General features: G+C 39.6%; 1 protein-coding gene across 15 annotated transcripts in view; it reads left to right on the top strand.

Annotated features, from left to right (window-relative positions):
• CCDC191 (coiled-coil domain containing 191) overlaps positions 1 to 21,988 on the top strand; it is a 115,597-nt gene that overhangs the window by 83,849 nt on the left and 9,760 nt on the right. For 12 of the 15 annotated variants that reach the window (XM_070465953.1, XM_020879671.2, XM_070465947.1 and 9 more), the window contains 3 exons: positions 6,342 to 6,494; positions 7,011 to 7,156; positions 18,913 to 20,433. In XM_070465953.1, coding sequence (XP_070322054.1) covers positions 6,342 to 6,494; positions 7,011 to 7,156; positions 18,913 to 19,057 — 444 coding nt within the window. In that variant the 3' untranslated portion in view covers positions 19,058 to 20,433. Of the gene's footprint in view, positions 1 to 126; positions 2,648 to 6,341; positions 6,495 to 7,010; positions 7,157 to 18,912; positions 20,434 to 21,988 lie in introns of those variants that run through there. The other 3 variants (XM_070465946.1, XM_070465944.1, XM_070465954.1) reach the window with 3 other exon arrangements.

Genomic DNA, 21,988 nt, shown 5'->3' with positions numbered 1-21,988 from the left:
CCCACCTCCCGCCCAAAACCAACAGGTGCACTTTCAAATAAACACCCAATTAGGCCTTGGAGGTTGTTTGGAGATTTAAAAGTCAGAAAGATAAATGAATTGAGTGTGGATATTTGTTTGTTTCAGGTAACAGTTTGAATTTGGTCTTCCAAGGTAGGTAAAGACTTCTGTAACGGAATACATTAGAAAAAACTAGAGTTCATTTTTTATTAGAGACCGCCAAGGCAGGATGAATAGAGGCTTCTCTCAATTTTAGCAGTGTGTAGCTAAAACAGCAGTGTATAGTTAGCTGTGTAATAAAGGAAAAATCATTACCATAAGGTCCAATCAGATTTCTGCTGCAATAAAGCTGCCTAACAAACGGCCCTAAAATTCTGTGGCTTACAATCCAAGTATTTATTTCCCACTAAAGTTTAGGTTGAGTTCAGGTCTCTCCACAGCCTCTCTTACTGGCTCCAGCCGTTTTTCAGGGGAAGCTTTCACCTGGCAAATGTCAAGTACAAAAGCCAAACCCAATTATGTAAACGCTTATGAAACCTGGGCTTGTATAATGTCCACTAACATTCCACTGGCCACGGGAAGTCATAGGGCCAAACTCAGGGTCACTGAGGGGAGAAAGGGTCTATCTACTCCATTGGGAGACAGGATGAAATCACAAGCAAGCTGTGGGTGTCTAATCTTATTATCAGGAACAGTAATCCATTCTACCACACAGAGATAAATGAAATCAAATACCACTGAAATTCAAATTTATCCAGTGCACAGAACAGAGCATTTAACTAAATAATCAAAAGCTCAAAATAGATAAAATGTTATCTGTAGAATTTTGATTTCATCGTTACCATTGTTGTTCTTAAAAATGTTTTATCTTTTACAAGAGCCTTTGGGAAAAATCTTCAGGGGCAAACCTCTGGTGTCTTTTTTGCAGCCAGTAGCTTGACTGCAGTGTTACATTCTCTAAATGAAGTGATGGAAAATATTGAAGTTTATCATGAATTTTGGTTTGAGGAAGCCACAAATTTGGCAACCAAACTTGATATTCAGATGAAACTCCCAGGGAAATTTCACAGAGCTCAGCACAGTAACCTGGAATCTCAGCTAACCTCTGAGAGTTACTATAGAGAAACTCTAAGTGTTCCAACTGTGGAACACATTATTCAGGAACTGAAAGATATATTCTCAGAACAGCACCTTAAAGCTCTTAAGTGCTTATCCCTGGTACCCTCTGTCATGGGACAGCTCAAATTCAATACGTCAGAGGAGCACCATGCTGACACGTACCGAAGTGACTTACCTAATCCTGACACTCTCTGCTGAGCTGCATTGTTGGAGAATCAAATGGAAACACAGAGGGAAAGATATAGAACTTCCACTATTTATGAAACCCTTCATCTACCAGACATCAAGTTTTTTCCTAATGTTTATGCATTGCTGAAGGTCCTATGTATTCTTCCTGTGATGAAAGTTGAGAATGAATGCTATGAAAATGGGCGAAAGCGTCTCAAAGCATACTTGAGGAACACTTTGACAGATCAAAGGTCAAGTAACTTGGCTTTGCTTAACATAAATTTTGATATAAAACACGATTTGGATTTAATGGTGGATACATATATCAAACTCTATACAAGTAGGTCAGAGCTTCCTACAGATAATTCAGAAACCATTGAAAATACCTAAGAGACTTTTAATCTAGACTTTCTCTTGTATTTGATATTTGAAAAAAAAAAACTTCTAAGAAATTTAAAAATATCTTACAGAAAAGTTGTAAGGGTAGGCCACTTAATCACTGAATATCTTGACCTATAGGCCTCCCATTGAGTACATTAGTCATTGATAATCTGCCTGTTTAAATGGCCTGTTCGAATGCCCATGCTTTGGAGACCTAACTGTTCTTCCAGAAGATAGCACTGAAAGTACCATATTACAGTTTTATGTGATGTCTGCTAATGGCACTTTGGAACTGTTTTAGTTAAGTGATTTTAGACATTACGTTTATCACTGTGGATCAAATTGTCAGGTATTAAGTTATTGGATCTTTGAAAAAATAAAATTAGAGGAGGTATGGGAGGAAGGAATGCATTTTGTAAAATGTTACAGTGAAGCTCATGACTGACTTTTGAATAGTAGGAGTTATAAGTATGCTATTAAAAATCTGTAAAGGACAGTTAAGAAAATTATCAGACTACAAGAGAAACATGTAAGCTTGTCAAACAAGGATTTCAGTGTAGATTTTCTCTTTATCAAATGAAGTTAAAGCAACAAGTTAAAATTTGAATGGAAGAGCCTGCCATTGTTGTTCCACATCTGGTTATTGCTGTTTACATTCCTTTATTGAGCCTACGTCTTCGTAAGCTTTTTGGCAGGTATATGTTGAACACTTCAGTTTCATGGTCAAGAAAGGATCAGAGGCCATGGATACTGACAACTGATTTGTCTGTTTTCTTCTGTCTTTTTCCATGACTGTATCTACTGCCTTGTCTTGATTTACAAGCAAAGCCTAGAAAGCCTACAAAAATAAGTGTTTTGTAGTTTATCTAGGAATAATACAGAAAATATTGCTGTTATTTTTGGTGAAGAAAATCAATTTTGTATAGTTTATTTCAACTTAAAAAAATGTGAATTTTGTGTTAAAAAAAAAAAAAAGAAATCACAAGCAAGCTGTGGGTGTCTAATCTTATTATCAGGAACAGTAATCCATTCTACCACACAGAGATAAGTGAAATCAAATACCACTGAAATTCAAATTTATCCAGTGCACAGAACAGAGCATTTAACTAAATAATCAAAAGCTCAAAATAGATAAAATGTTATCTGTAGAATTCTATTTCATAATAAGGTCAGTAATGCATACTAGTTATGACCACTCTTGTTTATACATTTGGCCAAGTGAATACTGAAAAGTAAGGCTAATATTTTTGGTTGTGAAAACTAGGATTAAAGATGAATAATGTCCTACATCATAAGAATCCTTGCGAGTTATACCTTTGTGAATGTGACTCAGGTTACTCTTTTTCCTCCCCTAGCTAATCTGTTCACCCTTCATTCTCTTTGTTCTCTTCTATTTTCACACTTTCTTTTCCTTTTTATCTTTTGTAAATGCCCACCATACTGTTTTTCTATGTCCCCGATTTTTTGTCCTCTGCCTCTTAATGCCTCTTAGTATTCTGGAACTACTGAGTATCCCAGACCAGCTAATAAGGCCAATTTATGGTGGTCAGGCCTGAGGGCATGAGGAGCCCTCCTATTGGAGGCTTTGCCCCATCTGTACCCCAAAGTGAAAAGTCGCTCAGTCATGTCTGACTGTACAGTCCATGGAATTCTCTAGGCCAGAATACTGGAGTGGGTAGCCTTTGCCTTCTCCAGGGGATCTTCCCAACCCAGGGGTCGAACCCAGGTCTCCCACATTGCAGGCAGATTCTTTACATTATTTTCCTGATAATGATATGGGAGGGCTAAGCCTTAATCTACTGAGTAAATGAATGTGGAAATGAAATTTGAATGGAAGTTTGCTTCTTGTAATATACTACCACAAATATTAGTCATATCAAATAGTTTGCTATCCATTTGCATGCTCCTAGTTTTATTTTATCTGGCTTTTGTCTATTTTTTTGCTTTTAATTATTAATACACAAAAAGCAGACAGGGAGTATAATAACTCACTCTTATATTCTTATCAGCTCTTCTTTTTTTGGCCATGTTTTTGATTGAAAAAAATCAAGGGTATAAAATTTACGAAAAAAATATGGGTGAATTTTATCTTGGGGGAATGACCCAAGATAAAATGGGTGAATAATCCATTATTATGGGTGAATAGCCAAGTTTTTTTTAATATCCATTTGGCTGCATCAGGTTGTAGTTGCAGTACTGCAAGGGATCTTTGCTGCCACGTGCAGGGTCTTTGTTGTGGCATGCAGGATCTTTAGTTGAGGCATGCTGAATCTAGTTCCCTGACCAGGGATGGAACCCTGCATTGGGAGTTTGAAATCAGCCACTGGACCACCAAGAAAGTCCCCCAAATTAAGTTTTTAAAAATTTATTTATAAGAATGTAAAAAGAAACCAGAGTTTGAATTCAAAATGACAGCATAGGCTTTAAATATAGAAAAACCTAATTAAAACCAGGGAAACACAGATATGAATCCAGCATTTCCAAACTTTCCTATTCATAAAACCATCTGGAAAGCTTGTAAAAATGCATGTTCCTGTTCCCACCCACAGGTGTTCTCAGTAGCTCTGCATTGTTGGCTGGGGTGGTGGGGGTGGTGTGTCAGGGAATCTGCATTTTTAAAAAGTAGTCCAGGGCCTTCCCTGGGGACCCAGTGGTTAAGACTCCACCTTCCAGTGCAAGGGACATGGGTTCAATCCCTGGTCAAGGAACTATGATCCCATGTGCCATGGCCAAAAAAAAATTTTTAAAGAAAAAAAAAGTAGCCCGGGAGATTCTGATCCAAGTAGTCTGAGCACCACATTTTGAGAACCACCTCTCTAGACTGTATTGAACAAGTGTGTTAGTTTCCTATACTGTTGTAACAAATTACCACAAACAGTGTCTTAAAACACAAATTTTGTTATCTTAAATTTCTGTTTAAGTCAGAAGTCCAAAATCAGACTTTCTAGGCTGAAGTCAAAGTGTCAGTAGGACAAGTTCCTCCTGGAGGTTCCGGGAGAGACTCTTGTCTTCTGGCTTTTTTCAGCTTCCACTGGGCTGCTTGCATTTCATTGTCCATATCCCCTTCCTCAATTCTCTCTTGATCCCTTACTTTGATGTCACATCTCATATTGATGCTGGTCCTCCTGCCTCCCTCTTACAAGAACTCTGTGATTACATTTAGAGCTCTGCCATATAATCCAGGACCATCTCCCCATCTTAAGATCCCTCACTTAATCACATTTGCAAAATCCCTTTTACCTTGTAAGGTAACATATCTGCAGGTTCCAGGGATTAGCCTGTGGCCATCCGGAGAGCCACTGTTCAGCCTACCACACAGGATAATAGAATGTTAGAATACTAGTAATCCTCTCCCATCTCTTTCAATTTGTAAAGAAACTGAGCCTTAGAAAGGAAAACTCACTTGCTTAAGGTCACACAGCACATTGGTCACAAAGCTAAGAGGGAACTCAGCAACCCCTTCCTCCAAAACCCCTGCCCAGTTCCGGCATGTCTTCTGCGCTGTTTAGGAATCAGAGGGATATGTAGATACCAACCACCAGCTGAAAGTTTAAAAAGAAAGAAAAAGAAGTAACAGTGCTGGAGAATAGTAAGAGGAAGCAGTAGCTTCTTCATCCATCAGAGCTGACTTCCAGGAAAGGATAGAAAAAATTAAGAATGAAAGAGGATCCAGTTAAACAGTTACTGGCTTCTTTATACTGCATTTTTGTGTTGTTTTCAGAAGAGTTATTTAGCATTTTCCCTACAACTCACATGTACTGTATTCCATTTGTTCCAATAACCACTTTTAGAATTTTAAAGGCATCTTCTGACTATCTTTTTCTCCCGGGTTCTCTTGTATTTTCCTCTAAGGGCGGGTAGGAGACAGTGTGTTTCTGGTTCCTCTTGCCTTTTGGCTCCTAGGTGCCACAGAGACCTCCTGTGATGGTCATTTTGGCCAGTATATGTGACTGCCAAGGGACTCATTCAGGTCAGTCACATTCAAATTGCTCAGTGGTGAGATGAGGCTTAGTAAAAATGCCCAGCTTTCTGGGGAGGACTAAGAGAGAAGGGCTTTTTCCTCTGACCTCTTGAAACAATGGAACAGTTACTTTTTAAAATCTATAAAGTCAGAGTTGTATGTTTATTTTGATAGAATAATACTCTAAGTAAGTTGGTAAGACATTATTCATCCTGTTATTTTTCTATCAAATGATTCTGTGGTTTATTGATAAATTTCAGTGTCTAAAGTTCAATGCTAGTGACAGCTCATTCTACAAAACAAATTGAAAGTATTGGCACTTCCTCAATTAGACAGTGGTTAAGTACATAATAAAGAGAGGTTTGCTATGCAGTTGCTGCCCAAGCTCCTAGAGATCAAAACAGACTGTTGCCAGCCACCCACTTCAAAACTCAGTGCAAGTGACCTAATGGTTTTGGAGGTTGTTTATTCCATTTCCTTAATAACCAGTCATTGTGGTCTTCAGGGAGTCAGCATTGAAAGGCTATGCATTCTGTGAATCTAAAATCCCCATATAATACAGTCAAAGTTTTTAGGACATAAATGAATGTCCTTAAGAGAGTAACTGCCTATGTGGGGTTTACAGCATCACTTGCCAAGGTGATGTGTATTTCCTTAAATGATTTAAGATATAAGAGATAATTTTCTTTTCTCATTTAAAAACATTGTCCAGGTGGCCAAAGAGCATCACTCTTTGACCCTACAGAGGAAATGCTTGCTGACCTGGTTCCAGTGGAGTCAGGAAAGCCTGGCTAAGAAGATGGCCCAGGCTGATCAATTTTATTCACAAATATTGCTTAGGAGAGTCATCCGGAGCTGGCTACAGGTAAGGCCACAAGGAAGAGAGTTTTAAATACATGTCTCTGCCCAACCCTATGCAAGAAAAGTAGGTGTACTCCAGATGTCAACAGTCATTATGTTTTTTTCAAGAACAATATAGAAGAGGCAGTTCAGTCCATTGCTTTGAAATGAATTTGAAAATGTCAAGTCAGTTTTTTGTTAGTATAAAACCTTAAGCACATTTCTTTTCACACAGAGAGATCCCTATAAACTGTAATGTGTCACTACATCAGCTTTTGTTTTTATACTAATCTGTTTCTTGTCCCATTATTGCTCAAATGATTTTACTAGCAACCTGCCCCCTCAGTCATAGAAGGGTCTCTCCCGCTCTGATTCCATTGCTATCTTTTTAACCCCTGACAGGATATGGCCTTGGCTGCCACACCCTCCTTGTGCCTCCAGTGATCTTTGTTTGTTTGGATTCTTTCTCTTTTGTACTATTTGCTCAAATTTTTTGTCTATGATATTATTGCCTCACTTTCCCCTACGTCTTCATCCCCAGCACCTGATTGATCTAGATGAAGAAGTAAGAAAACTGTGCGTACATTTTCTTCAGAAGAAGATTTTCAGGGCCTGGAGTGACATGGTCAGGGAAGCCAGGGTCGATTCTAAGAACAAGCACAAGATTGCTGTGGAGCACAGTGACAGGTGAGGTTTTCATCTCTGAAAATTCATTCACAATTTCACAATTGCCTGGGGCAGAGGCTAGAAGAGCTGACCACTTAGAAATACCCAGCAGGGTTGGCAGCCCAAGCTCGCCCCCTGACTTTATGGGTGAAGACGAGAGTAACCCCCTGGAACTCTAGGGTCCCCCTCTTTAAAATGAAGAGGAGGGGGAAAAGGATGCCTGCCTCCCTTTCTCACAGGATGGGTCAGAAAATAATGTGAAATACATGAAAAGGCACATAAGCAGAGGTCCTGTATTCTTTGTCATATAGTTTTATCTTTCCTTTTTTTCAAATATTCTTTATTGTGAAATACAATGCAAATATAGAAAGGTGCTAAATTATACCAGTACAGCTTAATGAGCACTATAAAGTGGATGACACTGCTATCACCACTGTTACCACCCCTGAGGTTGAGAAGTAGGACACTGTTGACCCCAGAAGTCCCCACGGGCTCCTCCCTAGTGACAAGTCCCATTGTCTCCTCACAGAGGTAAACTACTCTCCTGACCTTTATGATAAACACTTACTTGCACTTCTTTTATTTTTACCTCCTAAGTGTGAAGTCTTCAAGACTTGGAGCTTCATATTAGTAGAATCATACTATATGTCATGTTAATATTTATAATACAGTGATGACTTATTTAATTCAGTGTCATTGGGAAATAAACTATTCCATATAAGTACACTAGGACTTCCCTGTAACTGAGACGGTAAAGAATCTGCCTGCAATGAAGGAGACCTAGGTTTGATCCCTGGGTCGGGAGGATCCTCTGGAGAAGGAAATGGCTACCCACACCAGTATTCTTGCCTGGAGAATCCCATGGACAGAGGAGCCTGGTGGGTTACAGTCCATGGGGCCACACAACTAAGCGACTAACACTACTACTAAGTACATTATTTGTTTTCTAAGTCTTAAGCATTTTGGATAAAAATATTCTAAACTTCATTAGGTACTTCCCTTGGAAAGAAAGCCCATGATTTGTCCTTTATTGGTGATTTAACATCATTTCTTACAGTTAATGTCGAGTTTCACCTTTAGGTTCTGAAGTGTGAAGACTGTTGTGAAGGTGTTTTTCCCTTTTCCCACTGTATCGATTCATTTTTGGTTGCTTTGTTTTCATTTGTGTGTTGTGTGTGTGTGTATGTTTTTTTTCTCTCTCTTTTAATGTGTTTCTATCGTGTTGCCAGTGGGGTGCCCACCTCCAGCAAAACCTTGTTTAATTTACAAGTGCTAAAATCTGTGGGCTGGGAAAACATAAGCAAGTTGATTCTAATTTTGTCTAAAATAAATAGGCAATAAATGAGGGTATTCAGAGGACCTGCCTCTGAATAAACACTCGCATTTGAACTTCCCTATAAACCTCCACTCCACCTCCCTATAACCTCTTTTATAAAATGAGGATAACTGCAGACCATCTTATGGGGTTGTTGTGAGGACTAAGAAGGTAACAAAGGACTTCAGTTAGTGCAGTTAATGCACTGCTGACCCAAAATAATAGCTGTTTTTCTTGTTTTTGTTAATACATTATTATTAAATACGCTTTTTGTCCAAATCTTTGTTTTCTGTTTCTCAGCTGCCAAAAACAGACTGAGATTCACTGAGGCAGCTGCCTGATGCAACATGGGGGCAGTGAGAGGGCTTTCACACACGCCGTTTCACCTGATGAGTGGAGGGGGGTGGTGGTATGTCAGGATTTGCATTTTCAGGTAAAGAAACTGAAGTTGCACTCAGTCAGTAAATTGCCCAAATAACAGATGGTGGAGCCTGGACTCCAAATCAGGTTTGAGGTTTTCTGACTGTAAATCATTCTCTTCTTGCTAAGTCAGTCTTCTTCTCTGCTTTTCTAATTCAATCTCATTTGTAAACTAAAATACAATAGTAAGATAGTGGTCCTATTCAGAGTGTAAAGTAACAAAATCAGTGCATGAATCCACACAGTCAACAAGAATCTCAGCCAGCATCCACTTGGTGTAAAAGTACTGCAGTGACTTTATCTCTTCCTGCCCTGCACCGTGTTCACACAGTCCAGCCCCACTAGTCTCCCTCAGCGTTCCTTGGACAAACACTCACGTCTGCTTCACAGCTCTCGCATGACCCAGAGCTCCTCACCAGTCGGGTTTCCTCTCAAATGCACGCCAACTGCCTGCATTCGTTTCTCTCCAGTAACCTGCCTTATTTTCTTCACAGCACTTGAAGACCCTGAAATTGTCATTTACTGTTTATGTGTTTATCATCTTTCAGTCCCCATCACATCTTGCTTGCCACTGTATCCTCAGCATGACAAAGCCTAGTACCTGGTTGCATGATAGATTTTTGGTACATGAATGGATGTTTTATTGCCAGAGTGACACAAACATTGAGTCACAGATCTTTTAAAAGGAACTTTTTAACACTTAAAAATTGATATTGAGTTCTTAATTCAACTTTATTTGAATGAAAGAATATTGCACAGAAAAGCTGTGGATGAAAAATCTCAGTACTACTGAGAAAGATGATTCCTAATAAGACCATGAGGTTTAATTCTGCGTATCTGTATCACTTCTAGGTATATATAATTTGTAATTGGGTAGATTTATAATGTTAACAAATCTGATATTTTATACATGGCAGGACTAAGAGACATCAGGACTCTCCAGACATGAGTCTCTCATTATCAGTAGTTTTTGTGTAGTTCTGCATTTAGAGCTTAGCTATGCACTTGGCCAGTTCTTCTCAACTGAACCAGTACTTCTTATTTTTCTGATATTGCCTTGATACTGTAGTTCTAACCACTTTGGAATCAAAGGCCCCTGTGAGGCAGTAATGAAAGTCACAGACCTGCTCTCTAAAAAATGCACATGTGCACATTACATACAACTTTCACACAAATTGTCAAGGAGTTTGTGAATGTTTGTCATGGAACTCAGGTGGATGGATGTAGGCAGGTAGATAGAGGTAGACAGATATAGATGGGTAGGCAGGTAAGACTATAAATAAGCACAAAACAAGTGAATGTGACCATGTGCTTTAGGAGTTCAGAGAAAGGAAGATAAATGTAGGCAGAAAATTCCCCCAAGGGGCAGAGTTGTTAGGATAGAACAGTAGTAGCTAAAATGCAGAAGTCAGAAAATGGGAGAGTTGCCAGAAAAAAGGTGTGAAAAGCAGGTGAGAGTGGGAGATAGGGTCAATGGAGCCAAGTACAGAAAGCTATCAATGGTCAAAATGGATGCTAGATGGATGAAAGAAGAAATAAAATGAAGCAGCTGCACTCCTTGAAGCCTTTTTTAACTGAACAGTAATACCTCCACCAAACAAACAAACAAATCAACATTATCAGAAACATCAACTATCAGCCGTGAAATTAATGGGAGCTGAAATGCATTCTAGGGGGGTCTTCATTAGAAGGTCAAGAAGCCAGAATAAGCCCCATTTATGCCACTACTCAAAATTCTCCAAGCCAGGCTTCAGCAATACATGAACTAAGAACTTCCAGATGTTCAGGCTGGTTTTAGAAAAGGCAGAAGAACCAGATATCAAATTGCCAATATCCACTGGATCATCGAAAAAGCAAGAGAGTTCCAGAAAAAACATCTATTTCTGCTTTATTGACTACACCAAAGCCTTCAACTATGTGGATCACAATAAACTGTGGAAAATTCTGAAAGATGGGAATACCAGACCACCTGACCTGCCTCTTGAGAAACCTGTATGCAGGTCAGGAAGCAACAGTTAGAACTGGACATGGAACAACAGACTGGTTCCAAATAGGAAAAGGAGTACTTCAAGGCTGTATATTGTCACCCTGCTTATTTAACTTCTATGCAGAGTACATTGTGGGAAACGCTGGGCTGGAAGAAGCTCAAGCTGGAATCAAGATTGCTGGGAAAAATATCAATAACCTCAGATATGCAGATGACACTACCCTTATGGCAGAAAGTGAAGAGGAACTAAAGAGCCTCTTGATGAAAGTGAAAGAGGAGAGTGAAAAAGTTTGACTTAAAGCTTAACATTCTGAAAACTAAGATCATGGCATCTGGTCCCATCAACTCATGGGAAATAGATGGGGAGACAGTGGAAACAGTGTCAGACTTTATTTTGGGGGGCTCCAAAATCACTGCAGATGGTGATTGCAGCCATGAAATTAAAAGATGGCTTACTCCTTGGAAGGAAAGTTTTGACCAACCTAGATAGCATGTTAAAAAGCAGAGACATTACTTTGCCAACAAAGGTCTGTCTGGTCAAGGCTATGGTTTTTCCAGTAGTCATGTATAGGTATGCCAGTTGGACTGTGAAGAAAGCTGAGTGCCGAAAAATTGATGCTTTTGAACTGTGGTATTGGAGAAGACTCTTGAGAGTCCCTTGGAGTGCAAGGAGATCCAACCAGTCCATCCTAAAGGAGATCAGTCCTGGGTGTTCATTGGAAGGACTGATGCTGAAGCTGAAACTCCAATACTTTGGCCACCTCATGCAACGAGTTGACTCACTGGAAAAGACCCTGATGCTGGGAGGGATTGGGGGCAGGAGGAGAAGGGGACGACAGAGGATGAGATGGCTGAATGGCATCACTGACTCGATGGGCATGAGTTTGAGTAAACTCTGGGAGTTGGTGATGAACAGGGAGGCCTGGCATGCTGCGATTCATGGGGTCGCAAAGAGTCAGACACGACTGAGCAACTGATCTGAACTGATGCCACTACTTTGGAGAAGGCAGTGGCAACTCACTCTTGTACTCTTGCCTGGCAAGTCCCATGGATGGAGGAGCCTTGTAGGCTGCAGTCCATTGGGTCACTAAGACTTGGACACAACTGAGTGACTTCACTTTCACTTTTCACTTTCATGCTTTGGAGAAGGAAATGACAACCCACTCCAGTGTTCTTGCCTGGAGAATCCCAGGGACGGGGGAGCCTGGTCACAGAGTCGGACACGACTGAAGTGACTTAGCAGTAGCAGCAGCAACATGCCACTACTTTTGAAAATATAAACTTAGCTATTCTTGCCTCTGCCTTTACTCAAGACATGCCCTCTTCTAGGAAAGCCTTTTCTTTGCCTGATAAAGATTCAGTTCAGGATGGATCAAGATGGCAGAGTAGGAGGATATAGAGCTCACCTCTCCCCACAAGCACATCAAAAAATGTCTACACATGGAACAGTTCTCACAGAAAACTAACAGAAACCATCAGAAGAACTCTGTACAACCAAAGTTGCAAGAAAGATCTTCACTTAACAGGGTAGTACAGGAAAAAGGCACTGGGTCAGGACCTGGGCCCCTGGGCAGATCTAAAAGGAAGAGAAGGTTCATATGGGCAGACCCTTGCCCTTGGGAGTGAGTAGGCTGAGCTGCAGTTTGGGCATGCCAGTCCTGAGGTTCTGTGCAGGGGAGACAAGCCCCTTTGGCTGCTGAGAGAATCACTGGAACAAATAGAAGGGCTGGAGAACCCTAACTCTATTCACAAGGAGTGCACATAAGTTGGCTTGCCAACAACCAGGGCAGAGAAAGCCTTGTATTGGCAGCTGCTGCCTTGCCAGACTCTCTAATCCAAATGGGGTGAACACCCCTGCAAGGCATGGGAGTCAACCAGGCCCAGGGAGGAGGCTCATCTAGGGAGAGCCCAGAGGGATGTGATCCAAGTGGGGTGGTGGTGACCACTGTCAGAGCTCACTCCAGTGATGCCACAGGAACACCCCAACTCCCACCCACTCCACACCACAGGTTAGCATTGGGTCTGGGGCAGACAGGTCCTGGGAGAAGGCTGTCACAGAAGCAGCCCAGATACCTCAATTCCTGCAACCACAATGCCCTGAACCTCAGCTCCAGCCTAGCAAATGCACCAGCCCCACCCACTCCACACTACAGCTTGCACCAGATCTGGGACAAAGACAGTGGGGAAAGAGACCTTGGCCTGCATCTGAGTGAGGCCCAGGTCACCTACTTAGGTAGTGTATCAGTGCCCTGTAAGTGCATGAGCCCCACATACTCCAGCACTCCCCTCCTCTGGGGCAGGGCATGCACTCAAGGGGAATGGAACCTGATCCTCAGGGCTTCTATTCCAGTGACTGGTAGCCTGACAGGGTAGTGACTGCCACAGAGCAAAAAGAAAGTCCTGCCCTTGCACCAGATTTAGATCAAAACCACACCTCCATCAAGGTGACAATGGCTGGCACACCCTGAGGACAGATGCGGCTGGCTTTCATATCAAAACCAGCTCTCTCACCAAAAACACTGAACACACAGAGTCAACACAGGGATCTCTCACATAGAAATACTCCTTTAACACCACAATGGATAACTAAATACATGGAGACAGAAAATTTAAGTGAAAAGGAAGAGGAACTACTCCCAATTAAAAAAGCAAGAGAAGTCTCCTAAAAGAACAAATAATAAAACAGAGCTCACCACTCTACCAGACCTTGAGTTCAGAAAGGTATTGATAGTAATAAAAATGCTAACCAAATTAAGAAAGATTATCAGTATAAACACAAAACTATAACAAGGAACTAGAAACTTTAAAAAAAAATTGAACCAATCAAAGATAGATAATTAAATTTCCAAGATAAAAAGCAATCTGGAAGCAATGAATAGGTAATCTGGAAGACAGAATAATGGAAATCACCCAATCAGAATAGCAAACAGACAAATGAAAAAAAGATGAACACAATATATGAGATCTATGGGATAATATAAAATGTGCCAACCTACACATAACAGGGGTTTCAGAAAGTGAAAAGAGAAAGGGATCAAAAATTTATTTGAAGAAATGATGCCTGAAAACTTCCCAAACCTAAAGAAGGAAAAAGATATTCAGGTACAGGAAGCACAAAAGGTCCCAAACAGAATAAACCCAAAGAGACCCACACCAAGACATATCATAATTAAAATGGCAGAGTTTAGGATTCTAAAGGCAGCAAGAAAAAAAGTTATTAAAAAAAAACCCATAAAGCTATCAACTGATTTCTCTGCAGAAACTCTGCAGGCCAGAAGAAAGTGGCATGATATATTCAAAGTTCTGAAAGAGAAAAACCTGCAAACTAGGATACTCTACCCAGCAAGATTAACATTTAGAACAGAATAAGAGAGAAGAATTTCTCAGACAGGCAAACAGTAAAAGAATTCATCAATACCAAATCTGACCTAAAAGAAATGTTGAAAGGTCTTCTCTAAATGGAAAGAATTCACAGAAAAGGGAAAGTCCCAATAGGAAGAGCAAATATATAGTTAAGGATTGAAGATCACTTAAATAAGCCAGTACATAGATTAAAAAACAATGAAAAAATTTTAAAGAGATTACAACTACAATAAACAGTAAAAGGATAAACATGAAGATGTAAGACATAAAAATCACAAAATATGGGTGAGGAGAGTATAAAAGTATAGATCTTTTAGAATGTGTTTGAATTTAAATGACTATTAGTTTAAAACAGGTAGATATATTTCTCAGCCAACATAATTGACCTCCATGATAACCACAAACGAAAAACACAAGAGTCACAAAAACAAAAAAGAAAGGAATCAAGCATATTATAAAAGAAAATCATTAAACCACAAAAAAGAAAAACAAGAACTAAAAAAATAACTGGAGAACAAGGATTAAAAATGGCAATAAGTATACACCAATCAATAATTACTTTAAATGTTGATGGACAAAATGCTCTAATCAAGAAACAGTGCAGACTGGATTTAAAAAACAAAAACCTGCAATATGCTGCCTAAAAAGAGACTCACTTTAGGGCAAAAGACACACACAGACTAAAAATAAGGGGATCAAATAGAAACAACGAAGTGGGATAGCAGTACTCATATCAGACAAATTTACAAGTTGGATTCATTCCAGGATCACAAGACTGGTTTAGCAATATGCAAATCAGTGTGATATACCACATTAACAAAAGGAAAGACAAAAACCATGTGATCATCTCAATAGATGCAGAAAAAGCATTTGACAAAATTCAACATCCATTCATGATAAAACTTCTACCAAAGTGGGTACAGAGGGAACATATCTCAACATAATAAAGGTCATTTACAACAAATCCACAGCCAACACAATACTCGGTGCTGAAAAAATGAAAACCTTCCCACTAAGTTCAGGAACAAGACAAGGATGCTCACTCTCACCACTTTTCAATATCAAATTTGAAGTCCTAGGCACAGCAATCAGACAAGAAAAATAAAAGTATCCAGATTTGAAGGGGAGAGGTAAAATTGTCACTGCAGAGAACCCAAAGTCTCTAAACAAAAACTACTAGAATAAATAAATTCAGCAAGGTAATAGGATAAAAAAATGATACAACAGAAGTCTGTTGTATTTCTTTACACTAATAGTGAAATACCAGAAAGTTAAAAGACTATCCTGTTTAAAATCTCATCTAAAAAATAATATACCTAGGACCAAACATACAAGGAGGTGAAAGACCTATATGCAGGAATGTATAAAACATTGACAAAGGAAATTCAAGATGACTCAGGAAATGGGAAGATATCCTGTGCTCTTGGATTGGAAGAATATTGTTAAAATGGCCATATTACCCAAAGAAATCTACAGATTTAATGTGTTCCTTATCAAAATACCCATGATACTTTTCACAGAAGTAGCATAATCCTAAAATTGATATGGAACAACAAAACACCCAGAATTGCTAAAGCAGTTCTGAGAAAAAAGAACAAAGTTGGAGGTGCAACCCCTTCCAGACTTCAGACAATACTACAAAGCTACAGTAATCAAAACAAACAAAACAGATTTACCAATCAATGGAACAAGATAGACCAGAAATAAGCCCATGCACCTGTGGTCAATTAATCTGTGATAAAAGAGGCAAGAATATACAATGGAGAAAAAAAAAAGTCTCTTCAACAAGTGGTGTTGGGAAAGCTAGACAGCTACATGTAAATCAATGAAATTAGAACATTCCCCCACACCATATACATAAAATGGTTTAAAGACTTTAAGACAAGTGAACATAGTAAAAACATTCTTTGACATAAATCATAGCAATGTTTCCCAAGGCCAAAGAAATAAAAGCAAAATTTAATCAATCGGAACTAATCAAACTTAAAAGCTTTTGCACAAGCAAAGGAAACTGTCAACAAAACAAAAAGAACTTACAAAATGGGAGAAAATATTTGAAATGATTTGACCAACTAGGGGTTAACATCCAATATAAACAGCTGGTACAACTCAATATAGAAAAACAAACAACCCAATCAAAAAGTGGGCAGAAGACTTAAAGAGACACTTTTCCAAAGAAGACATACAGATGGCCAACAGGCACAAAAAGAGATAACTCATTTATTACAGAAATGCAAATCAAAGCTACAAGGTATCACCTCACACTAGTCAGAATGACTATCATCAAAAAGTCTATGAATAATATATGCTGGAGAGGCTGTGGAGGAAACCTTGTACACTGTTGATGGGACTTGTAAATTGGTGCATCCACTACGGAAGGATGGAGGTTCCTTGTAAAACTGAAAGGCTGCAGCTGCGAGCCATGAGCTACAGGGGGATTCATGACCTCTGGAGGAGAGGCTTGATCCCTCGAAGATTTTGTGTAATAAAGTTTTATTAAAGTATAAAGGAATAGAGGAAGCTTCTGACACAGACTTCAGAACGAGTGCCCCCCTTGTTAGTTTTTAGCAAGGAGTTATATATCTGTTAGCAAGTTGCTGACCAGATAAAGAATCACCTCAAAACTGAGAGTTGCATCAGGCCCCTTTCCCACAATATGCATTTTGAGATAGCATTGGCACAAGGTGAGTCATACCCCGCCTTAAAACAATTGACATGAATCTTAAAGAAAAGCAGGTTTCCAAGCAAATATATAGTTTCATTAACCTAGCTTAAGAGAACATTTCCATGAGTAAGACATTCTGGTTTGTTGAGCCATTACAGGTTCAAGGTTTGAGTCTTTAGGCCTAACCCACTTGAAGAAAGGCAGATTCCAAGGCAAATACATAACTCATTAACATAGCTTAAGAAAAATATTTCCATAAGAAAAATGTATTGATTAACTCAAGTTTTGAGAAAAGGCAGAACCAGGTGTTGCCATGACAACAAAGAATTGAAAAGAGACCTTTTAATTTTGCATAGAGAAAGAAAAAACAAAGTCTGCCACTTGCAGTTTATTTCCTCTACTTGGGGACCCCTAGCCTTCCTACCTGTTACCCTCTCAAAACTAAAGCTACCATATGATCCTGCAATCCCACACCTGGGTATATATCCAGAAAAAATGAAAATTTTAATTCAAAAAGATACATGCACTCCAAAGTTCACAGTAGCAATTTACAATAGCCAAGACATAGAAGCAAACCATGTGCCCATCAACAGATAACTGGCTTAAGAAGATGGCTGAATAATATTTCATTCACAAAATGGAATATTAACTAGCCATTGAAAAAGAGTGAAATATTGACACTTGCAGCAACATGGATGGACCTAGAGAGTATCATACTTAGTGAATTAAATCAGAGAAAAACAAATACTGTATGATATCACTTTTATGTGGCACCTAAAATAATACAAATGAAAGTATGCACAAAACAGAAACAGACTTACAGACACAGGAAACAAACTTATGGTTACCAAAGTAGAAAAAGAAGGGAGAAGGGGCAAATTAGGAGTATGAGGTTAACAGACACAAACTACTGTACATAAAATAGAAAGGCAACAAGTATTTACTGTACAGCACAGGAATCACACCCAGTATCTTGTAGGAATCTATTACTATAAAGAAAAATAACATGAAAAAAATGTTTTAGAGATTATGAACAATTAGCATTCAGTTAACAAATACCACTTTATATTCAGAATGTAATATTACAATGTAAATAAAAGCAGTTACTACTTAAACTGTCACTTTACCTCAGCTGCCATAAAAATACAAATAAAACAGTCAAATATCAAATTTTTAAAAGTTCAGACATCATCTCTTTCAAAACCTTCTGATGCTCCTCACCACCAGACCAGGCAGTAAGTACCCTGCAGGATCTCTACCACCGTAGATCCCTGCAGCACTGAGGTGATCTGTTCGCCAGGTTAAACCCTATTTGGGCAGAGACTGGGCTACATTTCTATCCCTGGGGCAAAGCTGGAGTGGGCACTAAGGAATCCCATAGTCATCCTATCCTAATAGGCCATTGCCTGCCTCCCTATGACAACAGACACCCCCGCTTCAACATGTGAGTCTCTGGACCATGTTTTCAGATCCTGACCCAAGGGTGTTTTTATCCTCAACTAAAATTCAAGACCGTCATTGGAGGTGAGGTTTTTTAAATCTCAGTGGGCTTTTTAAACCATATGTCCAAGCACCAGGACCTCGATGCTTGTAACTGACGTGTGCTGCACAGGCCGCATGCAGTTTCCCAGTATCTCCACCACAAGCGCCTTGGCTGCTCAAGCCCTTGCTCCTCTAGTCCCACCTCACCCATAAGGTGCAGGCTGGGGTCAGACACCATGAGGAGTGCGTCCCCTGGCCTGTGCACTCAAGAGGCCACTGGGTGCTCGGCTCAGATGTCATATTCTCACAGAGGGTTCCCCTGACCACCTGACAGAAAAGAATAATAATCTGTCAGTTACTTCCACCCTCTTCTGTTGCTTCATTTTCTTCACCGAGTTCATACTGTGTGAATCCCAACTGTGACTTCCATACCTTTCCTATAACATTGTATTCACAATAAAGGTGATTTTTAAAAAATTTTCATCACAGTTTGATGGAAAGTTAACTTTTCCTCAGTATATCACTTTTTCTTTTTATTCTTAAAGAAGGATTCTCTGGATCATGTTTCAGACATGGAAGAAGTTTGCAAAATTTACAAAAGAGGAAAAAGAAAAAGAAGAGAGGCGAGAGCAGCTCCGTAGAAAGGTAGCTGAAATTCTTCCAGACTTTCAGATGTTCACACTGCTGTGACTCGGCTATACAGCAATCAGATGCCATTGGGTAAAGAGTCTGTGGTGGACAGGGGGGCCACAGCCCACACAGGCGCAGTGCAGTGCCTACAATGGGAGTCTCATCAGTCCGTGTGTGGGTTACCTCCACCCACCCACATATACGTGCAAATATCTGGCTTATGTTCTGTCACATGCTTTTTGGATCAAAGAAATTATTTTGTGAATGTATACTTCCTTCTTTGATTTCTCTTGGATTGCTCATCAGTCCAGTAAAGCATTTATCAAAGCAGAACCATCCAAAGGAAAAGTTTTGGGCTCTGCTGTTCAGATGTACCCTATATATTTTTAGTATCATAAACTTTAAAAAGGACAGTGTTTGTTTGCCTAAGACTGTGCAGGAAAATGTGTCCTTATAGCTTAATGTGAATTGTTGACAAATGTAACTAAATAGAAATTAAAAGTAGTGAATACTTAGAAAAGGAGGGCCAGTCATCTAGTCCCTTAGCGTCAGCAACAGGCATTTTGCCAGACCCTGTCCATTTTGCCCACCTGATGGAAAACTGTGAATCAAAAGGCACTCTGGGAAGCCGCTGCAAAGGGTAGCAGTGTGTCCTGATTTCAGAGAAACCGGGGCACCAAAGATACTTCTCCTCAGTGCACTTTTATAATGTGAAGAGAAGTCCAAAAGCAAAGACTATCAAAGGCTGTCCAGCAATCTGTTAAAATGTCGGCTCACGTTTCCAACTTGAAATAATACATTCGATCTGTCTTCTAATCCTCAGCTCAGCTTGATCTGTGTATCAAGGTTGTTGTTCAGTTGCCGAGTACTTTCAACTCTGTGACCCCATGGACTGCAGCACCCCAGGCTTCCCTGTCCCTCACCATCTCCCAGAGTTTGCCCAAGTTCATGTCCACTGAATCAGTGATGCCATGCAACCATCTCATCCTCTGTCACCCTCTTCTTCTTCTGTCTTCAGTCTTTCCCAGCATCAGGGTACTTATCTTGAATTCAAAGAATGTTTTAATCTTTAAGGTGCTAAAGAATGTAAAGACTGACACAACACTCCTATGAACTGTCTGAAAGAGTTACCTGCTAGAAAAAAAAAGTTTTCTTTACAAAGTACATGCTTATAACAACAAATTCAGGCAGTAAATGCACACAGTAAAATGAGACAGTCTCTTGCAGCCCTGAGGTAACTACAACTATTTGGTAAGGTTAAAATTTGAGTTGACAATGAAAATTCTGTGTGTTGTTCAATAAATCCTGTTATTGTCTCTTACTTCCTAGAAAGGATATCTAGCTAAACCACCTACAAAATGACATATCCTTCTTCTATGGAAGATGTGTAATGATTTACTCAGATACAAAAATAAAAAACACTATATTGAACTTTATTTCTTCCAGTGTCCCTATTCTCACTTTTCTTTTCCTTTAATATGATTGCTATTAAAGGCTACCAAAATGGCTGCTAAAGAAATGGGACTAAAAGCAACGGATAGTTAACCTCTTCCTGTCTAAATCACAATCTGTTTTCACTTATCTTTAGCACACTGGCTGGTATTAGCAGTCAGATAAAATACCAATTTTGTTTTAATGCCAAGCCAGTAGATAAGGAAGAGTGGATCCCTCAAATAAACCTGCCAGGGGTCTAAATAAATTGCAGAAAGCTCAAGTTTTCTCTCTTAAGCTTTATTTTACTTTTATTTCACCTCAAGCATCAGTTGAACTTGAGTCTTCAGCAGCCCACATTCTGATTGTTTCAGCAAGGACTTTTTACCTCCTTATAGAACCTTCTGAAGAGACACAGGAAAATAACTTAGAAAATTACCTACTTAGCAAGAAACTTAGTAAATGACCTAACAATTTTCTTGCTGCTATATCATAAAGATAAAATTTAAATGCTGGAGAGGGTGCGGAGAAAAGGGAACTCTCTTACACTGTTGGTGGGAATGCAAACCAGTACAGCCACTATGGAGAAAAGTGTGAAGATTCCTTAAAAAACTGGAAATAGAACTGCCATATGACCCAGCAATCCCACTGCTGGGCATATACACTGAGGAAACCAGAATTGAAAGAGACACGTGTAGCCCAGTGTCCATCACAGCACTGTGTTACAATAGCCAGGACATGGAAGCAACCTAGATGTCCATCGGCAGACAAATGGATAAGAAAGCTGTGGTACATATACACAATGGAGTATTACTCAGCTATTAAAAAGAATGCATTTGAATCAGTTCTAATAGGGTGGATGAAACTGAAGCCTATCATACAGAGTGAAGTAATTCAGAAAGTAAAACACCAATACAGTATATTAATGCATATATATGGAATTTAGAAAGAAGGTAACAATGACCCTAGATGCAAGATAGCAAAAGAGACACAAATATAAAGGACAGACTTTTGGACTCTGTGGGAGAAGGTGAGGGTGGGATGGTTTGAGAGAATAGTATTGAAACATGTATATTACTATATGTGAAACAGATCGCCAGTCCATGTTCGATGCATGAGACAAGGCACTCAGGGCCGCTGCACTGGGATGACCCTGAGGGATGGGATGGGGAGGGAGGTGGGAGGGGGTTTCAGGATGGTGGACACATGTACACCCATGGCTGATTCATGTCAATGTATGGCAAAAACCACTACAAAATTGAAAGTAATTAGCCTCCAATTAAAAAAATAAGATACGATTTAAAATGTTATTACTGGACTTCCTTGGTGGTCCAGTGGTTAAGACTCCAAGCTCCAGTGGAGGGGGGAAGGGGAGGCAGGTTTGATCCCTGGGGGACTAAATTTGCACATGCTGCCCAGTCAAAACCAAAATGAAACACTGTTGCTAGTAAATGCCCAAATAAGCAGTATCCCCAGCCTACACAAGGGGAAAAGTAACCACAAGGAAAAGAATAATTGAGGGTTGGGGGCAGTTTCCCTCCACAGCATGCAGAGAAGCAG

This window comes from Odocoileus virginianus, chromosome 4 (assembly GCF_023699985.2).
Source record: "Odocoileus virginianus isolate 20LAN1187 ecotype Illinois chromosome 4, Ovbor_1.2, whole genome shotgun sequence".
In the NCBI taxonomy this organism is placed as follows: Eukaryota; Metazoa; Chordata; class Mammalia; order Artiodactyla; family Cervidae; genus Odocoileus; species Odocoileus virginianus.
The sequence above is the reverse complement of the archived record's forward strand: the minus strand, read 5'-3'. Positions and strand labels throughout refer to the sequence as shown.